At 38.7% G+C, this 18,142-nt stretch overlaps 1 protein-coding gene across 1 annotated transcript in view; it reads right to left on the bottom strand.

Annotated features, from left to right (window-relative positions):
• Positions 1-11,044: 11,044 nt before the first annotated feature.
• fes (FES proto-oncogene, tyrosine kinase) overlaps positions 11,045-18,142 on the bottom strand; it is a 30,137-nt gene continuing 23,039 nt past the window's right edge. The window contains exons 13-18 of the mRNA XM_014997641.2: positions 16,518-16,636; positions 16,269-16,363; positions 16,068-16,191; positions 11,628-11,785; positions 11,399-11,521; positions 11,045-11,322 (exon numbers count right to left, since the gene is read on the bottom strand). Coding sequence (XP_014853127.2) covers positions 11,180-11,322; positions 11,399-11,521; positions 11,628-11,785; positions 16,068-16,191; positions 16,269-16,363; positions 16,518-16,636 — 762 coding nt within the window. The 3' untranslated portion in view covers positions 11,045-11,179. The remainder of the gene's footprint in view (positions 11,323-11,398; positions 11,522-11,627; positions 11,786-16,067; positions 16,192-16,268; positions 16,364-16,517; positions 16,637-18,142) is intronic.

Raw genomic sequence — 18,142 nt, 5'->3', positions numbered from 1 at the left:
AAAACCTGAAATGTAATTTTTAACTACTACTACTACAATCTACGTGTCATATTTAAAATAAAAACATATTTTCTTCTTCATTATATTCATATTTTACCAGCTTAATGTGTCACTGCAAGCAGTTTTGATCATTTTCTTTGTGGTGGAGTGCGAGGAACATTCCTGCCCATGTACAAAGTCACATGCTCACCGCCTTTAAAAACGTTTTGTGTGCTTCATATCTCACTGATCATCTGACCAAAGATAAATTACAACTAAAGAGTTCATCATATTTCAGGTATGGCTCCTTGACTGACACCTAGAACATTCCACTAGATATCTGTTTTCTCGTTTCAACATATTGACCTCAGACTTAAGCAACACCGGCTTGTCAGAGATCTTGTGATAAGTTCCCAGGATGCTCTAAGGAGCTGTGATTGATAAAGATGGTAACATTCGATTGAACAATGCTAACAATATTATTTTTGAGTGCAGAGTTAATGGTCTGGAGTGTCTCCAAACTGTGCTGTGTTTTTTATTTGACGTTTTCAGTTTCTAAAAGAGCCCATTTGTTTACAAGAAAACAAAACATAAATATGTTTTCTTGTAGGTTTCTGAGTTGAGACACAAAGCGTATGTTGAGTAATTCTTAAAAATATGCACTGGATGCTAAATGAGTGCAAATTTGTAAGCAAGATTTTTTATTTCACATGAAAAAGTGTCAGATTCCTTCCACATTTCGTCTCGTTCCTTTTCTGGCACGTTGAAATTTTTCAGATATTCAAACCAATTTTAGCATCAAAAGTTTCTGAATTATGATTTCCTTTATTCAGTGAAAAGACAATTAAATGACCTCATGTGAAAATTAATCACCCTAAGCCCACTTGGCAGAAACAAAAATTGGCGAAAAGGTTGACAACTGGCAAAGACTCACTCAGCACTATGGAGAGGTTTGTTAATTCATCCCTGTTTGAGGATTTTCAAGTATAAATATTGGAATCAGATTAAAGTCCAGACTTTGACTAGGCCACTGCAAACCTTTTCATTTTTAGCCATTTAGAAGTGGACTTGCTAATATATTTTTAATCATTCTCCCAACTGGGTTAGAACTTAAGTTCACAAACTGGTGGTCAGATGCTCTCCATTAGGATTTATTTCTGCAGAGCTGAATCCATGTTTCCATCACTTACAAAGAAATCATCCAGTAACGTCTCTCCAGGCCAGTATATTTCCACCATCAAGTTTGACTGCTGGTATTAATGGCTTTAAACCATTTTCAAACCAATAGATCTCAGTACCTTTGTTTCTCATCTGTTCTTAAAATCATTTAAATCAAAGTATAGAGTGCTTATATTCTTACTTTTCTTCTGCCTACTTCATGTTGTCAGACAAGTTCTACCTAAATGTTCAATTCATTTCAACAGGTCTTGACTGGATAAAACTGAGCTCAACAGTTGACGCTTAATTTTCATAATCAGATTGTTTTGGATATTTATTTTTCATTTAAGTACGGAAATCATCGTTATTTTATATTTTAAAGTGTGTTGTGTTTAGTCAAGTTACATACATATGATGCTCAAATTTGTTTAAGACACTTTAATATAATCTACAAATGATATATGTGAGGAGAAAACACAGATTTTCATCCTCTGCAGAACTTTTGAGCATCTGGACTGTTTTCCATTTTTATCATGCTTATTTTCCTCTATATTTATAATGTTGCTTAGTATTTTAATTAGCCAATGTGACCAAGTCAGAATTAAATCAACTTTGTCAAAGTTGACAAAAACATAAATGCTGCATAAGTAGAAAAGAGAGAATGATGCGTCTGTTAAAAGGCCCTTTTAAGGAGCACGTTGCTCCTTTTGATTGATGAAAAACATGTTTTTAACTCTACAGACACAGAGAGTCAGGGGACAGAGAGCCATAAAAATGAGGAATGTCACTCAGTCACAAGGTCACATTTAAACATCTACATACAGAAGAATTCAGACAGCCGAAAACCCCTCAAGCAGAAATAAATCTTGTTGTTATTCAGTACTTTGTAAATATTTGGGTCATGCTGGAAATTAGGCTGTCATATAAGTTTAGAGCACAAATAACTGACCACATTTTTTTTAGAATTATATGATTTTATTATGTTTTCATGCAAAGTTTAGACATACAGAAAGTCTCCGCACTAAAACAATTTACATTTGTCAACTTGTTTTGGACGTAGTCGGATGGATCAGAAAATACAATTTCTAAACTCCCTAAGCAAAGGCCCAACATTGGCTTTAGTGAGTTTTCTGGTTCAGCTACAAAAAAATTCAGGAGTTGTTGAGTTTATGGTCTTTAGAAGTTAAAGAAGGAAAAGTTTATATATTTTACTGCATCTAATATTTATTCACTTCCCCATATTTAGTAGTGAAACCAGCTAGCCTTTAATACAGTGAGAAAAACTGGTGTAAGTAAAAATTTCAGAATTAATTCAAACAGAAAAGGTGTGAAAGCATAAGAACAGGGCATCATTAGAAATAGAAAAAGTTTATTTATTAATCTCCCACAAGAGAAAATGTCTTGAACAATGCTTAAATTCAATTAGGTGTATTTACATAGCCCCAATTCAACACAAATGTTGTGTTAAGGCACTGTACAAAAAAAAAGAAAAATTTCTATTCAGTCACACATATATACCATTTAATCATCATTATCAAAAAGTGCAATATGCTCAATTAATTATTCAGTAGTTTTAAAAAAATGTTTGTCTAAGGAAACCCAGTAGATGGACTTTGTTTAGTTGACACAACAAAAAGCATCAATGTAAAAAACAAGTTCACACAAAAACTCCTGAAACACAACATCAATTATCTCCTGGTCGTCTCTCGTCAACCACTCCTTTAAATAAAGAATAAACAAATGACTCTATATTGAATAAAGTGTAAAATACAAGACTTTGTATCTAGAAAAGTCTAAATAAGTGAATACATCACCAGATTTATATTGTTAATCTCTCATAGAAACCATCAACCTAAGCAGATCAGGGAACTGTGGTGTATGTTAAGATTCCTACTGAGGATCTTTTTTATACTGGAAATGCAGAATTAGAGCCTTAAGATGTTTTTTTAGCATCTGCTGTGTCAGTTTAGTCCTGATTAAAAGTCATATTTAGAGAGTTTTCAGATGGATTTAGCTCAAATCCCACAGGATGCTGTTTTAACAAGAGCTGAGGTGCAACAGTAGTGTTTGTTTACAAGTCGCTGTTACAGATTGTTCCCAAGTCTGAGTCACCTGCAGACTACACCTGCAAAAGACGACTGCATTTGATCACCTTTATAGTGAGTGAGAGCTCTGCTATCGCACAATGTTCACTTTGCATTTTTCATCCATTGCTGCGGAGGGTGGGACAAAACTGTAATGAATTTTTGAACAGGGAGTGCTCAGATTTGCTTGCATCAAAAACAAGCGGTAAATTAATCAATGCGTGTAAGTGTATTCTTTAATATACGTGGATATATTCATATAGCATGAATATATCTAGATTTGAAGTCAGAGAGTTTGAGATTATGCAGCACACCAAACCTGCTTTTTACCTGCAGCAACTTAATTAAAGTTTACTTTAATATTACATCATTAACATTACATCTTCTTCAACTTATTTTGTGACTTAAGAACCACCAGGACCAACTTATGGGAAGACAAATATTCTTAAAAACCTGGATTATCCAAAGCTAACTAGTGCAGGGAACACACTGAATGCTTATGATTACTCTACAGAACCCCACTTAAGAATTTTAAAAACAATCTTTTCACCTCTTTGATATTTGTTGTTGTAAATGGGTATTAGATGTAAAATTTATTATAAATTAAGTCTCAACTGTGCTAAAAACTGCTATAGCAGAATAAACCCCGATCATTTTCACATAAATTGTCTTATAAAGTAAAAACAAAACAAAACAAAATTGACTAAACATAATTTTTAACTCGAATTTAAAACACGGGCAGATAAGTCCACAGACGAGAGAGGACGGGAGCTGCAGACGCAATGATGACGTTGTGTGCGTTTTGAGCAGAAAGAGGAAGTAACTGTGCACACAGAGGTGGAAACGGTCGTCTGTAAACTAAGTGATAAACAGAAAGAAATGATAAAATGTTGCCCTTTAGAGATGGAGCATGTGACAGAGGAGCAGTATGGAGGTTTCAGATCTAATCAGAGGAAGGAATCTCAGTTATGCTTCGTCACATGGCGTGGCGCACAGCGCTGGAATGAACAGCAACAGATACGAAGAGCGGCTGTCAGTCTCAGGTAAGTGAGCCATACCACGGTGCCCTTCAGTTATTTAACCCTTGTGTTTACAAATGGGGTCCAACCGACCCCACACACGTAAAACTTGCATCATTTGCCACAGTCCTCGCACGCACAAAGGTTAAATATAAATAAAACTTTGAAAATGTCCCTTTTGTTTGGTCAGCATTTGTCTCATACGGTACTGTGGCTCCGGTGCTGATTAAATGGAGATGAATGCACATCCAGAACACAAATAGGATGTGTGCTTAATTATGTTGTCAAGCGTTCCCTCCTGTGGTGCCACAATACACGAGTCAAATTGGGCACACTTTGATCTAATGAGTCAACCTGCACAAAGTGACTATTATTGGAGGAATTTCTTAGAGCTCTGCAGGTACGGAAACCGCACAAAGACAGATGCCATGGCGATATCATAGAGTCAGCCGATCGGTCGGCTTGCTCTTGGTGACGGAAATCTGTCCCGCTGCAAGCGATGTTACTTTGTGATAATTTTCAGCATGAAGAGCAGAGGGCACTTTGTCGGCCAGCATCTCTGCTCCTCACATGTTGCCTCATGAGACCGCATGCAAAGATCTTTCTGCAGGTGCTCCGTCACATGCCGCAGGTAGACGCACAGGTGACATAATGACTGTGACCGAGAGCAGCCTCCATTCTCAGGTGGAGCAACATCAGTTGTTGTTGCACTTGCAGTTTCTTCTTCTTTTTTTCCCTTTTGCTTGTTTTATTTTGTAGATCAAAGAATATCCCGTGTTTATTTTTCTATTAAAATGCACACTGATGTTGAAAATACAGGTGTCATGAGGTGAAGGATTTTCCACAGCAGGTTATTTTATCCTCCACATTGTTTAAATAATGTTTCTCTGCCTGGTACCATAGCTGTTTATTTTGGAACGTGGTTTATTTTTAAAAAATTAAGCTCACATAATCCGCCTTATTTGTTTTGCTAAATTTAAGCAAAATTTTACAAACAAATTTTCAAACATGATGATTCTCATGCTGAAATTTAACAGAGAAAAACAATGTTTTTTCTGCCTGTATTCACTCAAACAACAGATGTGATTATTTCTCTTCCTCCTGTCTTAAGTTTGCTTATGACAAACGCTAAAATATGTGTCAAAACATTATCCTGAAATGAAAAATATTGAATTAAAAGCAGTCTTATTTTTAAATTAAAAATATATTTGTACTTACAAAATGCTTAGAGAAATAGGACCTGAAAACAGACGGGGGGTTGGGGGGAAGCATTACTGTTTTTAGAGTTTTCCCTAAATTGTTTTCCAATTGTGCTTCATTGGAAGAACATTGGATCTTAATTAAATGTTTATTTTCCAAGTAATTTCGAAAAGTTCAAAACAATAACAATTTCCACTTTCTGGTGGTAGTAACAACCTTTTCAGCATGTCAGTGTTCTGCTTTGGCCTTCTAATGAGCCATCATTGGATCCAGGTGCTAAACCAGGGAGAGAACTACAACATGCAGGATGCCGGCCCTTGAGGACCGACTTTGGGGATCACTGGATTAGAGAATGGCGTGCAGTAAAAAAAAAAAAAAATACTCTGAGCGTCAAGATTTTAATATTTTAACTTGAACATCTAGTTAGTAAGTGTTAATTTACTGCCTCCAGACAGATTTACTATTTGACGAAAGAGTTGAGGTACCAACTCTCCAAAAACAACACCCTGCTGTTGTCTCATACAAACACTCTTGGAAGTCAAATGTGACAGTCTTAATTTGGTCACTCGGGATTTGTTGTGTACTTGGAATCACAGTTAAAAACCAGATGTGCCTGTAATCCTGGAAGTTGTCAAAGGCTGATTAACTAATCGATCACTCAAGCTGTCAAAAGAGCAGCGAGGAATCTTCTCGTGCAAGAACTTTGTTCTGTTCATGTTTTGTTTCCTTGGAGGCAAATAAATCACAACTCTTTCATCAGACGAACTAAACGTTACAGAAAACAAGCTCAACCAGTGAGGTTTCAATTACAAAACCGCCACAGGGGGGATGGAAACGTCGACTGATGAGGGACACACCTTCCTTTTTGCACGAACTGCATAGAGCTGTCTAGTGTAGAGGACTCCAAAGCACCTCAGACTACGTTCAGTCATTCACGCTCTAATGGTGGAGTTACATTGCAGCCTCAGCTGCTCTGTGGCAGACTGACAGAAATGAAAACGGCTCCACTGGACCTGTTGGCCACCAGGAGGCAAAGCAGGTGAAGGTGACTGAAATGGACAAACCATCAACCCTACAGGATGAACTCTGACTTCCTCAGCCGCTGTCGCCCCATTATTCTCATATATAACTTGCTTGTGAATTTCTAGCAGTGATATTCAGTTTCTAATAAAAAATAGCAACAGTTATTCATATTATACTTGAATGCCTGAAAGTTTTTTTTCTCTCTCTTATCTACAGGATTAATCTCAAATTATGTTTGAAGCATAAAGTCTCAAAGCGTGCTCTCGTTGCAGAGAGGATTATCCACACTGAAATGTGTAATCCACATTACATAAACGTCAAGAAAAGAAACTGCACATATTTTCATGATTATTTAACTTGATCTAATCTGTGCAGCTGATACAAAGGACCAGACAAAGGTTTTTACCTTACGTCTCTGGTGACAGTATGTAACCCCTGAGTGACTTCACACACCCACACCGCCATCATCAACAGACATGTGCTTGTCACTCAGCAATGTCACCTGTTCGCTCTCTAAAAATGCAGCTGTTGGAAGAGGTTTTCCTCTTCTGTCACATGACGGATTTGAACAATGCGTTAAGTAATAGCTTCAGTTTTGGCAGGGCAAAACCATTCATTGGTATTTTCATCAATAAACAGCAGAAAACAATCAGTCCATTCATCTGAGGTAACTCTTTTATGCATACAAGGTCTAGACCAGGGGTGTCCAAAGTCGGTCCTCGGGGGCATCCTGCATGTTTTAGTTCTCTCCCTGGTTTTACACACCTGCATCAAATGATGGCTCGTTAGAAGACCTAAGCAGAACATCGACTTGCTGAGGAGGTTGTTACAACCACCAGGGAGAGAACTAAAACATGAAGGTGCCGGCCCTTTAGGACCGACTTTGGACACCCCTGGTCTAGAGGGATCTGGTGCCTTTTTCCAGAAATGAAGGGGTGAGATGCAGGACTGCACTGTGGACAAGTCACAACAGCAACACAGACAAGACGGCAATTATGGGACGCCCTCTTAGTCAAGTCTCCTCATTTTACGATGTCACCAGGTGACTCTGAATCCATCCTTGCTCTGAACAGGTGCTTGGAACAAATCGATGTGTGGATGTTACCACAACATTCTCCAGTTGAACCGAAACAGAGCTGAAGTTATCATCTTTGGACCTAAACAGGAACGATCCAGCATCAACACAACAGATACTACAGATAGAAACTAGAGATCAGGCATGAAATCTGGGTGTAGTGATGGATTCTGACCTAAACATTCAGAGTCACATAAAGACAGTTATAAAGTCGGTCTTCTATCACCCTTGTATCAACCCTCCAAACCACTCATGTCTTCTGGTTCTGGTCAAAATCTTTCAAAAACACTTTCTTAAACCTTGTAGAAAGCCTACAGACTGAAACAGCAACGGGCGTGTCAACATTATATTAAACCTCCTGGATTAACCATGGGAAGTTACTCAAGTTCACATGTTGTGAAAGCAGGTATATTTTGTTTGGGAAAATGTCAGTATGGTGATTCATTCCAGTGAAAGTCAATACGCTGAATGCTATTGTTTTTTAAAAGTTATTTTGATACAACAGCACATGCAGCAAAATAAACGTCTTATCGCAAACTGGTCATAGATGTGAATGAAGCAGCAACATTTCACCACTTAAGTTAGAAAATGCATCTGTATCTATTTATGTTGTAGCTGTAATTGACGTGACTCCTGCTTCAAAAGCGTCAGCAGCAGCTCACTGGCGTCTGCTTTTACACTGTTCACATCTCGGCTTCTAGAAGATGATTTATATTCACCTCAAAGTTAAACAACGTCGCTGCAGAGTTTGACCCTGAAAAATAATTGAAATTTTATTTATTTAAAACAGATTCATACTTTTTTGTCTTTGTTTTTCCACCTGTCTTTTGTACACAAATGGAAACTGGAAAAAAAAAACAACTAAAAATTGTCTGGATACAGATCAAAAAATATTTAAGTGTAGTTTGGCTCCTATACATCAAAGTGCAAACGTGCCACGTGTTTCTTTACTAAAGGACAGTTTCGTGTCAAGATTCTCTCCTAGTGCTGCACCCAAACTAATTTACTCTCATATGAATTTTCTCTCTGAATTTAGAAATGAACGCTCTCTTTTAAATAATTTTCACTCCTCCTGTGATGCTGCAGCTGATAATGACAGAATATTTTGCTCTCTAGGGAAAATGTTTCCAAGGAAATTCCTCTCTCAGCTAAAACTAATTGCTGTTCATCATTTGGGAAAAAAACAAGAAAGGTAATGAAAGTATTTCCATGTACTAAAAACAATTTTCCCTGACAGCTGTTCATTTAAATAGTATGGGAAGCCTTTTGAGTCGTTTTGCTTTTTTTTTTCTTTAATCGGAACAGTAAACTGAATGAAAGTGATTCACTTTGCGTTCATACCTGGAACTAGTTCACTAAGCTCTCTTTCATTGGGATATTTTTAAAGGAGTTAAGCAAATTGTAATTTAAGATCATTTATACATGCATCATTTTGTTTGCTGTTTTTTTTTTAACATGCACAGTTGTGCTGTATCTTTGATACATTATGTAAAACCTAAATTAAACAATTCAGTGATTACTAAATGAAGTATGTAGATCTGTTTAAAGTGAGATCCCAGTTATCACTGGTTTCTAAGCTTATCTCTCCAGCTGCAGGCTTCTGCACCAGCACCAGGCCATCTCTCTTGTTTAAAAGCAAACTGCCACCCCTTCTTTATTTGAGAAAGTTGCAAAGCGTTGCACAATCTTTGAGAGGTGGGACTGGAGCAGGGACTATAACTCATCCAGCTTTATAGCTCTCTCTCTCTCTCTCTCTCTCTTTCTCTTTCTCTGCATGATCCAGGGAAACTGGATCGGCTCCAGATGAGTATGTTGAAACAGGTTTGGACACACCCTCGGCTTACTCATTGCTTATTTGTGTTTTGAATTACAACTTTGAATGGACTGAATCTAGAAAGATTAGGACGTCTGGATTTTATGAATCTGTTGTGGGAACAATTTTAATTAATAAGTTTACGTACTCACCATGGGAATATTTTGGGAGCGTTTTTTGTAATTTTTTTGTGTCTTTTCTCTGTGATCCTACAACAAATTACCTCGGTCAATTTTAAAAGCAATACCTGGGTCACAAGTTTGAGCATTTTTGTGTATGTTTTAAAAGCTCAGCTTACACTAATGCTGCCTGAGAGTCTCTGCCACATTTTCTGCAGGATATTTGATCACTTTTCTTGATAAAAGAAGCCTTTGTATTGTAGTTTATTTTCACTTGGGTTCCTGAAGCTTGATGAAAGTCCGCTTCATTTATTCCAGAGTTAGTTTTATGTATGTTTAAATTAATTATCCAGTTGCGTCCAAGTTTCAATCATATGTTGAAAAAGATGGCAGCCGGGCAGCCCCAAAGCATGACGTTCCCACCACCATGCTTTACAGTTCTGTTACTTTGTCTTAAATCCCACACTTACTGCAACATATTCTGCTCACTGAGGCCAAATTGCTAAATCTATGGAAGTTTGACAGTCTTAATTAGCAAAAAGGCATCCGACTTCTCCATGTGGGCAGCTGCAAATTTCAGTCGAGCTTGAAGGTTTCATTTTTGTCCATCTCCGTTCGATCCTTGGGGATTAAATTTTATTTCCTTTGCAGTTTCCATGGCGAGTCCTGGGTTATTATCTAACATCTGGAAGTAAGAGTTTAGGTCAGCTGGCTTAAACCTGAACACAAAGTGAGTTTTCAATGATTTGAAAATATATAAAAAAGATTTTTAAATACAGCAGAATTGCATTAAGCTTCTCGAATGGTATCAGCTTCAAGCCTTTAGAAACGTAAAGTTTATTCTCAAAACCAGATCCACACAGGAAACCAGCAAACTTAAATGAACTCTTATAGCTACAGTGCCAGAAAATTGATGGTGGCAATAAATAAAACTTTCAAAAGGACATTTACACAAACATAAGAGATGATCAAAAGTGCATGTATCATATCAGACCCTGTGTGTACAAATGTTTGTTTTTGAAATTCAGCATTTTTTATGTGATTCCTTTAATCCTGAAAAGACCTAATGTCTTAAAAGCAACAAAAAAAGACAAAAATGTATTTGATGCTGCATGAAGATGCATCACCAGATCTGTAGATTTGTTGTATTTTCCAAAGTTCCTCCTGCTCTCTCAGCAGAGCCCCACAGGGCCAACCGAGCTGCTGTTTTGATCCAGCTGAAAACATAAAGCCTCATCCTTTAGGTGGTTAAAGATTGTTAGTTCTGATTAGACTCTTACTTTTCTTTTGCAGTGTTTAGAAAAAAGCTATACAAAAGCCCCTCAACTCCTCAGAGAGGCTTTGCTGGACGATACAACTGGAGATGTCTCTCTCTCTCTCTCTCTCTCTCTCTCTCTCTCTCTCTCTCTTTTTCTCTGTCTGAAAAGAAGTTTTCTTGTGTTGAAGGCGACTTTGGAAAAGTCGAAATAAGAGAAAAAAACGCCCGCCGGAGGCCAACCAACACACTTCCCGCCTCTAAAAGTAATTCTTCATATCGTTTTCACACCACAGAGTCAGAAAAAAGCCCAGTAAGATCCATTGATTTTCTTTTTTTATTTGAGTTTTTCTTCAGTGTTCAACTCTTCACCAGAAGGGAACGAAATATATTAAACAAGTGCATAGATTACTAATAAAAAAAAGACAGAAAAAGCCTATGACAGAGGATTGCATCATGTGATTTTGTTGTGTATAGCATTGAGCTCAGCCCGAATTTTCCTGAAGGTTGGTCTGTTTTTGGGGTCGTACTGCCAGCAGTTGTTCATGACCCTGGAGATCTCCACGGGGCAGCCGTGAGGCGCGGGCATCCGGTATCCTGCAACAAGATTCACCATCAGCTCTCCGCAGCATTATCTGAACTCCAGCGTTCATCCTCCGCAGGCCGTCTTTACCTTTCTCCACCTCGTCACGCGTCTGCTGGTTGTTCATGCTGGTGTAGGGCGTCATCCCCATGGAGAACGTCTCCCACAGCAAGATCCCAAAGCTCCACACGTCACTCTGAGTGGTATAGCGACCTGAGAGAGACAGCAGGGGGCAGCATTCGCAAAGGAAAAGGTGTTGCGTTCTTTTGACGGTTTGCAGTTTGCAAAGTGCAGTGAGGGTGAAATTATTTTGGCCTACCATAGTTCAGGGCCTCTGGAGCGGTCCATTTGACGGGGATCTGCCTCAGACCCCCCTCTGCAGAGTAGACCCCGTCATCTCGCTCGCGGGACATCCCAAAGTCGCTTATCTTCACCACGTTGCGTTCTGCAACAAGGCAATTTCTTGCTGCGAGGTCCCTAAAAAAAAGAAACAGATGTATTAAGGGAGAAAAACAGAGAAAATCATATTCTGCAGAAGAAACAGGAGGGAGAGAACAGACGATGCTGAAAGAGAAAACGTGTCTTTGGTGTTTTATGTGGGTTCATTTTGACATTCTGTGATGCAGGCTGAGCAGCCATTCTTCCAGAAACCTGCTCTGATCTGTTCCCGCTGTGTGAACTGTACTCAGCCAGATATCACAATCGCTGGCTCTTCCTCCTCCTCCTCCTCCTCCTCCTCCTACTCCTCCTCCTCCTCATCCTCTTCCTCTCCACAACTCCCACAGCTTCATGATGCCTCTATTCCTCAACCCACATCCACTGTTTAACTCTCCAGAATCTTCTTGTTTTCAGAAATTTTCAATTGAATTTATCTCTACTTTTAAGGTTTTGTTCAAACGAGCTACAAGGACATTTCAAGTCTGAATAAAGAACCTGTTAAATCTGTGCACAGACAAACTAGAGATAATGGGACTTTTCTCAATTAGCTCACAAATGAGAACAAACATTCTGCTAACAGAATAAAATAACTTCTTTCCTGGAATGAAGATGCAGAGCTGCTCCTAAAATAATTGTGAAAAAGCCTTTCTCTGCAGGAAATTTGATTATGTTTCACTGGAGCACCGCGTGTGCACATAGGGGAAATTCTGCATACTTTTCTTCATATTTATATAAAATAAAGCAAACAGTTTCAAAAGAACAGAGCTGTTTGTAATAAAAACTACAATTTTCTGAAAAGCAGTGAGAATTGTGATGCTGGAAAGAAAAAAATGTGTGGAAAAACATCAAATCATAGATGCTGCAGAAGATATAATGTATCCTCTCCTCCAGGGAGCTATGCTAGATGCAAATAATAATGCTTCTAATTCAATAAATTGTCTACATTCTTAAAATGCTTTTTAAAATACAGAAAGTAAAAGTTTATGATTGTGAAGAAAACAGACTCCTCAGCTGCAGAGATAAATCAAAATTATAAAAATATAAACTCAGAAAACGAAGATATTTTTTTATTCACCAAGTGAAATTAACATAACTGCAAAACAAGGCTGCTTGTTTTGCAGTCTGATGCAGTTATAAGTTACTACGGACTCCTGAAATGTCATGCATATTTAATTTTTATCTCCAAATGAGTAAAATAGTTGCATCATTCCTGCCTTTTTCAATCCGCAGCATCACGTTGATTTAGCAGCATTAGTGAGACCCGATGTTGCTCTTAAAGCTCTGAAGAAAACCTAATCAGGTCAGGACTTGGAGTTCCCTGAAAATTACAGAGAAAAATTATATTTTAATTTTCTTCTCCTTCTTTGATTACTTCTGCTCTATTTTTGGGTGAAAAGTTAAAAATTGGTGCAAATTGTTCCCATCTGCTGAATCTGGTCGACACGTTGGCTCTGGCATCTATTAGGCTCAATCTGCCTCCTGAATCAAGTGCAGGAATAAAATGTCGAGAGCAAAATAATAGCAAAAAACGTCGGATATTATGAAAATTAGTGACATATTGAGTTGACTGCATTTAAACATTTGCAGGTTTGTTTCTTATCACTTTTGCAGACATATTGTGTTTAAAGTCGCCTCTTCCAGTTTGAATAATTCAAGTTTTACTTTTTAAGATCTTGACTGCTTACATTAAGTTTCCTTGAATAATTCTGTCTTTTCAGTTTAATCCGATGCAGAACTGAATGCTTGTGTCATTAAATTACGCCTACGGCAATGAGTCACAGAGGAGTTTTCTCACTTTTTATTTGAGGAAATTCCTTTATTCCTGTTTTGTAAACTGTCATGACAACACATGGGGAAGTGTTGTGAGGAAAGCTGACAGTTTGATGATGTCGGTGTGGTAATTTAAGGACTTATATGTCAGTCCACATCAGAGGAGCTTGAGCTGCTCTTGTTCTCTGAAATGTTTCCAACATTCAACATTAACATAAGGGTTATGGTTGAAAATTATAAAATAATTAACTTTTATTTCTCTCATGTTCTGCTTTTGGTGTTGCTGTGCTCAAATTGGGAAACCCAAATCTACAGTGAGAGAAATCCTGTTGGTTCAAAGGCGACTCAGCAGGAAGCCTTTCTTACAAATGCATTCAGCAACAAAAATCTGTGTAATCTGAAAAACTAAACATTTAATTGTTATCTTCGTTACATTTGCAAGGCTGAAAACATCATCCCAAGTATTAAGTGTAGGGTTGGCAGCATCATGTTATGTTATGCGTTTTACTGCAGGAGGGACTGGTGCACTTTACGAAAGATGGCTCCATGGAGGAAGAATATTAAATTGAAAAAGTGAAGCAATATCTCAAAATATCAGCCACAAAGTTACTGTTTAAGAACACATGGGTCTTCTGAATGAATAACGACTTTAAGCATAGACGAAATCTTGTTACAAATTGTCTTAAGGAAACAAAATCAATGTTTTGGAGTTGATGTCCTGATCTCAGTGCTATGGAAATCTAAAGAGTTAAACTTTTTTTCTCATGAGTCCACAGAATATTTTCCTAAAAGTCCTGGGAATCATCAAGATGTTTTCTGAGACGAGCCGTAATGATCTTGTGGTTTTTGTTTTGAAACTCTGTCATGCGGCCATTTCTGCTTCTTTCCTCTGGTGAAGACATGAACTCTGACCTAAACCAAGGCAAGTGAGGCCGTCAGTTCTTTGGATGCTGTGCTGGGATTGTTTTGTGATCTCTTGGGTGAGTCGTCGCTGTGCTCTTAATTTCTGCTGGCCAGCCGATCCTGGAAAGTTCACCACTGTTCCATGTTTTTGCCATTTGTGGATAATGGCTCTCACTGTGGTTCAGTGGAGTCCAAAAGCTGTAGAAATGACTTAACTCTTTCCAGACGGATAGTTCTCAATTACTTTCTTTACTTGCTCCTAATTTTTTGTTGATCTAGGCATAATGTCTAGCTTTTGAGAGTAATTTGATGTCAGGCAGTCTTCACTGAGAGCAGTGGTGCAGGTGTGGCTAGAGACAGAGATAAACCACCACCACTTTTGGATCATTCTTTCCCTTATAATAAACATCATTTAAAAAATTGTGTTTTGTGTTTACTTGTGTTGTTTTTAATGTTCTGAAACACTCAAGCGCAAAAAGAAATCACAAAGGGAACAAACTTTTTTTTTCCAGCACTCTGTAGCTGGAGTACAGGAGGCCGTCGCTCTGGATCACCCCACTCTGACCTTCCTTGCAGCAGCAGCGCAGACTCATTTCCTCTGCAGTGGCTGAGTTTCTCTGAGTGTGACAGCTTTGCTGTTTGAGCTCAGCTATCCATTTCTGACGTTCCAGTTTGTATCAGCTCAAAAACGGCCGCTCTTGCACATTATAGATTCACAAAAGGAATCAGCTAAAAAAAAAAAACTGCACTGGAGGGATGATGGCTGGAGCAGAGACTAAGCGAAATCCCTGGTTCAAACACTTCTGTGTGCTTGTTGTTGGATGAAAGCTGCATGCCGCAGTGGGAAACCACCGCTGTGAAGCACTGAGTGAGGTCAAGGATGGTTTCAGGGTGCTGGGCTGCAGGAAAGCTTTCTCATCTCTGTAAAATCAATGGAACATGCAATAAACATGGACAACGCTCCATTCCTAAAGTTTCACACCAAGCCTTCAGCAGCTTTAACCCACACACTCGGACTGAGCAAGAAACAGTTGGCAGAGAAGAAAAAGACGAATGATGACCTGAAGACGACTGGCAGCACTCCAAAGGTTAAAAGCTTCACCTCAGTGACTTTGCAGGAGGTCCCCTCAAAGAAGGAATGAAAGCAGTGAAAATGGCCAAAATCCATTCAACTAAAAGGTCACAGAGATCACATGAATGCCTCCAAGATGTAATGCCTTTAAAATTAAACTTTTTTATTGTTCTGAATAATTAAATTCAGACATTTTTTGTTTTTGCATCCAGTGGCGGCATTCAGCGCCCCACAACTCTTTTACATGGATACAGTTTTTGCTGTTTGAATGCATGTTAGTTGTTAAGGTTAATTAAACATTCCTAAAGCTTTGTGAGTCGTGTGAAATATTAGTTTTACCTTTCATTTATTACAGGTGGAACGACATTTCCTTTTGGCTAAATGAAGATCTTGCCTTAAATCTTTCATCATCCGTGCTGCTTTTGTAAGAAAACTAAACTAAATCACAGCCTTGCTTTCAAAGTTTCACAAGTTTATCGTAGTTGGAAAAATGTGCAAAAATAAAACTCACTGTACAAAGACACAGGAAGGATTTTTTGGTGATTTATTTTATCAGTAAAACACATCGCCACCAACCTGTGGATGCACTTCTTACTCTCCAGGTACTCCATTCCTGCTGCTACATTTTCCGTCATTTTGACCAACATCTTAGGTGTCAAACTGTGACCCTCGGTCCGCAGGAAGGAGAGGAAATCCCCGCCTGGAAACGTTAAAAACAGAGAGTGAATGATGCAGCCGAGTAGTAGACAGAGCTCAAGATGTAGAGATGGTGTTCACCTGAGACGAGCTCCATGATGATGTAGATGGGCTGTTTCTGTGTGCAGACGCCGATCAGCTTTACGATGTTCGGATGGTTGTACTGCTTCAGGATCCTGCAGGATACGAGGGCGTCTCAGAGACTTTGCTGCTGGTTGATCTGTGTGTGTGTGTGTGTGTGTGTGTGTGTGTGTGTGTGTGTGTGTGTGTGTGTGTGTGTGTGTGTGTGTGTGTGTGTGTGTGTGTGTGTGTGTTTGGAGACACACTGACCTGGCCTCCATCAGGAACTTGCTCTTATGCTCTGGAGCCAGATTCTCTTTGCAGGACTTCACAGCTACAGGAGTGTTATCAGAGCGTAAACGGCCGCTGTACACCTCTCCAAAGTTGCCCTGCAGAGACATTTTTAAAAATTTATAAAGCTCCTTCAAGATTTGTTTCATTCTATCGCAGACTTCTGTCACTAACTGTGTTTCCTTTAACCATATGATTCCACAATTTGACATGTCAAAAATAAATTGACTTAATTTTGAAAAAAAAAAAAAAAAAAAACCTTTCAGGGCTATAATGAGGTGGTTATTTATTTGTTTGCCTTATTGAAATTACTGTATTTCATAAAACTGCAATGGAAATATTTTTTTTTTCCCACACGAATCACGTGATCAACAACTAGACCACATGTGTCAAACTCAAGGCCCGCGGGCCACATGTGGCCCGCCATGTCATTTTATGTGCCCCCCCAGCATTTTATAGGCCGACGATTGACTTAAAATAGGTTTTGAGCACGAATAGACTACAAACTACATCTCCCATAAAGCATTCCGATTGTTACCAGCCAACATTACGGCTTCTCGCCACTAGAGAGCAGCAGAGTCGCCTCAAGCTGCTTATTGATTTTCCCAGCGAATAAAACTGAGACATCGACAAGCTAACATCAAAACGTCCAAGAAAAGAAAAATCGATTTACAAGTAAGACTGTGAATGAAGATGTGTGTGAGTTGGTGTCAGGGCGGCAGGTCGCGCCAGACTTTTTTTGTTATTCATTATCTTGACCAACAACATAAAAAAATCGGTCTATTTTATCCGTGAAATTAACATCGGCTATTTAGTCGCATTTTATGCGGTTTAGTTAATATTCACCGTGAATCCAGATCCCATCACAAATTAAGCAGATAAATGTATCTACATTTTTCTCGTAGTGACAAAAACCACTGACTGAGGCCCCAATAACTTTTAATAAATTAAATTAAGCGACTTCACCTAAATTAGCATCACTTCACCCGCTGGGGTCTGAACGCACTTCCTCCTGGTTCCCATCTGCAGAAAAATCTGCGCTAATTCATCAGTCAGTTGGATCTGTCTGATCCAAACAGATCAACTGAACTGTGAGTGTTCAGTTCAGTTCATCCTGGTGTGCGCTTCCAGGATTTTTTATTTATTTTTTGCGTGGTTTCGCTTCTCCGAAACGGACGTTACGTCTGCAGCTCCTCCAGTCCGTAGCTCTTCTGGATGACGTGAACCCAGAAGGCTGCATTTGTTAAATCCGAGGGATGAGTTACTCCCAGCGGTTTCTCAGTCTTCGCAGTCCGCAGTGGTTGAGCAGCGGACTGCGCATGTTACAGTCTAATTAACTTTTGCATCGTCATTTATTTCCTCAAGATAAACTGCCGGCTCCTCAAATGGATTAACAAAACGTTGCATTCTCTTGAGTTTTCTCTGGTCTGTAATGGAGACTTAAATTTAACTCATCATTTTAACCAAAGGTTTGTAATGTGCTTCCTAACCATTTTTTATTTGTAAGTATTTATTTTATTTTTTAGCCAATACTTTGTCTGCTAATGACATCTTCAATACATTTTTTGATCCCAGGCTTAGTTTATGTGTGTGAGGGCGGCAGG

Source organism: Poecilia mexicana, unplaced genomic scaffold (assembly GCF_051168715.1).
Source record: "Poecilia mexicana isolate PSO_F unplaced genomic scaffold, ASM5116871v1 scaffold_3, whole genome shotgun sequence".
NCBI lineage: Eukaryota > Metazoa > Chordata > Actinopteri > Cyprinodontiformes > Poeciliidae > Poecilia > Poecilia mexicana.
The sequence above is the reverse complement of the archived record's forward strand: the minus strand, read 5'-3'. Positions and strand labels throughout refer to the sequence as shown.